Source organism: Sinocyclocheilus grahami, unplaced genomic scaffold, assembly GCF_001515645.1.
Source record: "Sinocyclocheilus grahami isolate Dianchi unplaced genomic scaffold, SAMN03320097.WGS_v1.1 scaffold51.1, whole genome shotgun sequence".
Taxonomy (NCBI): domain Eukaryota; kingdom Metazoa; phylum Chordata; class Actinopteri; order Cypriniformes; family Cyprinidae; genus Sinocyclocheilus; species Sinocyclocheilus grahami.
Window position 1 is genome coordinate 405,994 of NW_015505230.1, and position 6,780 is coordinate 412,773.

General features: G+C 35.6%; 1 protein-coding gene across 2 annotated transcripts in view; it reads right to left on the bottom strand.

Annotated features, from left to right (window-relative positions):
- Positions 1–958: 958 nt before the first annotated feature.
- LOC107583162 (VPS10 domain-containing receptor SorCS3-like) overlaps positions 959–6,780 on the bottom strand; it is an 11,493-nt gene continuing 5,671 nt past the window's right edge. For both annotated transcript variants that reach the window (XM_016269275.1, XM_016269274.1), the window contains exon 4: positions 959–2,004. In XM_016269275.1, the coding sequence (XP_016124761.1) occupies positions 1,940–2,004 (65 nt within the window). In that variant the 3' untranslated portion in view covers positions 959–1,939. The remainder of the gene's footprint in view (positions 2,005–6,780) is intronic.

Below are 6,780 nucleotides of genomic sequence, written 5' to 3' on the forward strand. Positions count from 1 at the left end.
AAGATTGAGTCTAATGTCCTTGGAGTAACTACAGTACAAACCCACAGGGAGGGGATTGAGCTGGTTATTATCCTTGAAGAGACAGGCCTCTGATGAATTTTAATTTGTACACAAGAGGTACACAGATCGCCTAATACTTTATCATGAGGGCATGATTTTTTTTTAATGGAGAAAATCAAAATGTTTCATTAGGCTTGAATTAGCTGTGCCCTTGACTGCAATTGCATAACAGGCGCACACAAACACATTCATACTTACAGTTCCCTGGGCGCCGTTGAAAGTTACCTTGAGATGTCAGCTGAGCCGGGGCCCCTGGAAGCATTGATTGCTCCTTAATCTGCAGTCTAATGTGCCTTCCAGTTACCTCCCTCTCACTGTCTCTCTAGCTGTGCTGTCGCGAAACTATTCGTAATGGCTGCTCATTTCTCCTCTTTTCTAACATTTGTTTTTCTCTGGAAGTGGAAAGAAGTCATTTTATGACTAGCATCTGTTTCACCAAAACAGTACCATTTTCATATACACTTATCAGACTTTTATATTGTTACAAAAAAAAAATCTATTTCAAATAAATGCTGTTCTTCTGAAATTTCTATTCATGCTGTATCAAGATTTACACAAAAATATTAAGCAGCAAAACTGTTTAAAAAAATTATAATTAATTATAAATTGTGGATGCTGAAAATTTAGCTTTGCATCACAGGAATAAATTGCATTTTATAGTATATTGAAATAGAAACCAATTATTTTAAAATGTAATAATATTTCACAATATTGATGTTTTTATTGTATTTTTGACTAAATAAATGCCACCTTGGTGAGCATAAGATACCTCTTTCAAGAAGAATAAAACCCCCAAAATGCAAAAAAGAAATAAAATAATGATATATATATATATATATATATATATATATATATATATATATATATATATATATATATATATATATATATGATTCGTTAGTGCTAGTCAGTTCATCAACTGATCGTGGCTTCCCTGTGATTTTATACTGCTCATAAAGAGGGAAAGTAAAAATAAATTAAAAAAGTTTTAAATATGTACTTACACATTCATACATTCATATCCGTCAGCCTGTACAGTTCACTTTTGGTACGTCATGACTGAATTTAAATGCACAAAAAATAACAAATAAACAAGCAAAATGAAAGCATAAATCATGTAACTCTCTGTGAGTACACATAAATTATTCCATACAAAACTGTTTATGAAACACTAGACAGTATACGATTATCATCTTGAGCTTGGCCATAACGTCTCAAGTCAGTTTACACAGCATATTTTGACACTGATATGTATCTGTAAACCAACAGTCAGTTATTTCTACATAGAAACACAAAGATTTTATTTTACTAAGAAAAAATACTTTGATATTGCAGAGAAGTAAAACAAGATAAACAAGCTTCAACATTAACCCTGTTTCATGAATAAAGTTTCATGAAACTCATAAAATTAGTGGTAAAATCTACATTTCTGTGTTACATGTAAAGTACAGATGTGCTAGATATAGTTTTACAAAATGAAACCCAGGAAACGTTTCATTTTACAATAATCATTAATTATTTTACATTTTGTTATTAAAACACTTTCAAAATGTCACATATCCCTGTTTTACGCTCATGAATACTGTACTGGCACTGTTTACAATAAAAATAAACAGACGGGTAACCAAGTATAATTGTCGTTTTTTCCACGCTTCATGCTGGATTTTCCCTCAGACTTTGTACACACTGGCATCTTTAGAAATTAACAGCATCAAAAATGTTTTCTTGAATACACAGATGTATAAAAAAGCTGTACAAAGTTTGTTCTAGTATTCACTGAGCACAGTAAAGTTAATGTCCAACATGCACAGGTACTGAATAAAGCTTGAAACCTTTGTGTCCGCATGACCAAAGTCCTTGACATGGCGGAGGCTAGAGTTCAAACGTCAATGTATGTAGGAAGATCTGATGAGAATTTGACACGTGGATGAGGTTTGATGCACTCTGGGAAATACAAAGAGACAAAATGACAATAAAAACTAAATCAATATAATGTCTGACAATAAAATAAATGACAATAAGAACAAAATTTAATTTAAAAAGAAATAATTGTATTATTTTATAAATATTATTATAAATATTTTAATGATTTATATATGTTCATGGAAGTATGTAATATATAATAAATACAATTCTAATTTTGCTTAGAATTTTAGAATTGTATTTCATTTACATACACAATATGTAATAAATATATAATATACACAATTCCAATAATTATACAATTATGTTTTCTACATCTTTTATATTAATGTGTTTGTCTGTCTATCCTCAAATCCGTAACACACTGTGTGTGTGTGTGTGTGTGTGTGTGTATGTGTGTGTATTACATAACTAAATAATAATTTTTTTATATATTAAAATTGTTTTGTTATATTACTAATATATTAATTATATTAATAGTATTTTAACAATTTATATTTAGCATTTTACTAATCATATAATTTATTACAAATAGTAAGTTATATAATAAATTAAGTTAGTCTGATTCAAAGGGGAATCAGAAGGCTGAATCCTGACTGGACGAGAGGAGGAGCTGGGGATGGAGGAGGGTAATTAGCTATTGAGCCAACAGGAAAGCTGCTGATAATACTGAAGGAACTTATATATGGAATGCTGTGATAGGTGTTGTATCTCTATAGGAAGACGTGGATCAGCTGAGAGTCAGTTGATGTTAGCTTGACTGACGTCACCTGCCAGAACTAATGCTATGCTTGATTTCTGTCAGGACCACTATTGTCAAAGATGATTGAAAATCAGAATACAGTTTGGATTGGCGGTATAGTTCTGTCAATAACTTCCTGTGCATCCATGCAGCCTAGCGTGGATAAGAGCAGGGAGAGCAGCGATAACCCAGAAACCATGTGCTGATATCCCCAACAAAAACTGACAGTGAAAATCTCAATGCCTTAAGCAACAAGAATGTTGCCATTACCCAGTGACCCAAACAAGTATGTTGCCAATTCCTGCATAAGCCATAGTAACAAGCATGTTGCCCTTAACCAGATGACCTAATGAGTATGTTGCCAATACCTGAAAAGCTTAAGCAACAACACGTTATCAACAACAACCAGATAGCCTTTAGACATGCATGTTTCCAACAGAACCCAGATAGCCTTACGAAAAGCATGTTCCAAAAGCAACCAAACAGTTCTGGAACAAGCATGTTTCCAATACAACTAGATAGAACAATCGTTTCCGATACTCGAATAGAATCAATGCTGAACCAACCTCACCGAACAACGCCTGCTTACCATTTTCTCCCTGGAGCTGTGCCACAGCTGATTCTGATTCCGCCTGCTCCATGATCGTTATTTTCTGTCTATCACCACAAAGCTCCCTGAATTTGTGCTGTTTACTGCTATATAAATAAAGGTGACCAGACTCGATAGGTTAAAACACAGCATGTTGCCAATGACAACAGATAATAACGCATATTGCCAATATGATCGCATAAGCCTAGCACAAGCATTTTACTGAAAACGACTAAATAAGCCCAAGCAACATGGATAGCCTTAGCAACAAGCATGTTGCCAATAACCTGAAAGCATTAAAAAGGAACTTAGCTTAGCTTCGTGAAGACATTCAGAGATGAATGGAGAGTGAAATATAGCCAGCTGTGACGTGGATGCTTGATCTCTTGATCTCTTGATATCCTTCTTCATGCGGGGAGTGCATATCTCATCTGAACTTGTTCTTGAGTCAGTCACATTAGTATAACTCATGGAGTCCATGTCAATAACGCAGCGATGCAAGAAGCAATGCTAGCTCAGTCACTTCCAAATCAGGCAGCTTATGATCAATGTGGCGAATTCACGTGTTCAAGTTCACACACTTGAATGAATCTGAGGTGAAGTCCATGAGGGAAACGAATTTCTCTCGCTAAATTCCTGATTGCACAATTCCTAGTAAGATAATGTGGTTTTGACTGCCGAATTTGCCATTAGCTATTGAGCCAACTTGAAAGCTGCTGATAATACTGAAGTACCTTATATATGGATGCTGTGATAGGTGTCGTATAGGAGTCAGAAAATGCATGCTTGACTGACGTGAGCTGCCAGAACTAAAGGGTAAGTTCACCCAAAAATGAAAATTCTGCCATTAATTATTCACCCTCGTGTTGTTCCAAACCCGTAAGACCTTCGTTCATCTTCGGAAAACACAATTTAAGATATTTTTGATGAAATCTGAGGGTTCTCTTACCCTCCCATAGACAGAAAAGGTCCAGAAAAGTACCAAGATGATCGACAAAGTAGTCCGTGTGACATCAGTGGTTCAAGTGTAAAGTTACGAAGCTACGAGAATACATTTTTGCGCAAAGAAAACAAAAATAACGACTTTATTCCACATTTTCGTCTATACTGCGTCACTTGTGGACGCGAGTTCACGACAGTATCATGACACGAGCGGGTCAGAGAGCCCTCATATGTCATCAAAAATCTCTTAAATTGTGTTCCGAAGATGAACGAAGGTCTTACGTGTTTCGAACAACACAAGAGTAATATGATGTATTAATGCAAAGCTGAAAGTAAAAAAGATTTCTTGAACGGTTTGTGTTAGTTTGAATAATTCTAATGCACTTTTGGTATGTGCTCTGCTCATGTAGATGTGTGTATGTGGATGTGTGTGTGGCTGTGTGTGTAGGGGGCGTGTGTTTATGTAACGGGGTTCGGCTCTATATAAGCTCCTGCAGCGCGACTCTGCGCTCAGAATTCAGCTCTCGAGGCCCAAATTCCCACACACTCCAGACTGAGCTCTGCAGTAGCCATGGCAACCATTGTGCTAGGAGTTTTGCTCTGTGCCCTTGCCGTTAGTTCTGAGGTCACGCCACAGGCCGACTTCGACATCATGTTTCGAACAACACAAGATACATATATATATATATATATATATATATATATATATACTTTCTTACTGTTGTTTCTTTATCAATACATTGTCTTCTTTCCAAATGTCAAACAAACCATATGAGAGTATCAGTGATTCCCACGGCAGCCTAGAAAGCTGAAATACATCATGACATTTGCTGTTCTGTTGATTTATTATAGGAGTCATCAGGGGACAATAAGTCGAGCAACCAGGGCTTTTCCCTGCAGTCAACAAGACTCTCTATACCAACAAAAACTGCTGAGGCCATTTACAGGAAGTTGGCTAACACGCCACGACTAAGCCGAGTGACAGGGAAAGTGTGTCTGCTGTTCCCAAGAATCATATGATTTCAGTAGAAGAGGAGAGCTGAGTAGGAAAGTACTTCAGTGTTAAATGGAGAAGTATCAGAAGTGGGCGCCGAGGGCCTGTATGATACTGTGTGGTACTCACCGATGGTCTGGGTGTTGGGCTCTGTGACCAGAGGTTCCAGTGATGTGAGCAGCTCTCTCTGAGAGCTGAAGCTGGGTGTGCTGTCAGTGGGAGAAACTGGACTCTGGATCATTTCTTGCTCTTTTTCGTCCTGCATCGCTGCATAGACGTGGAGGCCTGGGATCTTCCTTGAGGAAAGATTTACAATGAGACATGGGCAAACAAAGCTTGATGCTACGACATATGCTTGGGGGAATCAGCCAGAGGGAGGAAAAAAAATCAATATTATCAAGTGGTATAAGCAAACATAATAACTTTATGGGGACAAGTGTCCATCTTCAACTTGCCCACTTTTAGGAAATAATTGTGATAAGTTAAGAGTTTCAACTAAATTAATAATTTAAATATTTAAAATATCTTTTAAAAGTTTGGGGTCAGTAGATTTTTTTTAATTCAAGAGAGCGTAATGACATTTATGCTACAAGAGATTTTTTTTTATTAATGCAAATAAATTCTGTTAATTTTAACCTTCTATTCATCAAAGAATCCTGAAAAAAATGCATAGTGGTTTTCACAGTAAATTTAGCAGCACAGCTGTTTTCAAAATGTTTTAATAAGAAGAAATGTTTCTTGAGCACAAAATCAGAATATCATTATGATTTCTGAAGGATCATGTGACACTGACTTGAGTAATGATGCTGAAAATGCATCTTTACTGCCACAAAAATGAATTAATAAAAAATCATTTTATAATACATTAAAATAGAAAAGTTATTTTAAATTGAAATAATATTTCACAATGATCAAATAAATGCAGCCTTGTTGAACACAAGAGATTTAAAAAATATGTATTTTTAAAATCTTACCAAGCCAAAGCTTTTGAACAGTAGTATATAAAAGTATAAATATAACTTTTATAGTAGCCAACAGCATAAAACGGCAACTTTAGATTTAATGGCCTTTTTTTTCTGACCTCGTTAAGACAAACAAACTGGTGTTAAACGGTCTCCTACTTATCTTTCAGCAAGGACTACTGGGCAAACGTTGCCTAATTAATATGCATGAGCCGAACCGATAAGGTTCATAATGCAAGCTTCGGTTACACTTTACTTGAAGGGGTGTGCATAAGACTGACATGACACCTTCATAATCATGACATGACACATACATAATCATGACATGACACATGTCATGAATATGAAGGGTTTTTATGCATGTTTATGACAACTGTCATTAAGTGTCATTCGCTTAGTTATGTCATTTTTAATGCAAATATGACATTATTTGACCTAACCCTACCCCTACCCTTACCCCTAACCATAGCCCATAACAAAGACATCTCAAACAATGTCATCTTTGCATTAAAAATTACATAACTGAGCGAATGACACTTAATGACAGTTGTCATAAACATGCATAAAA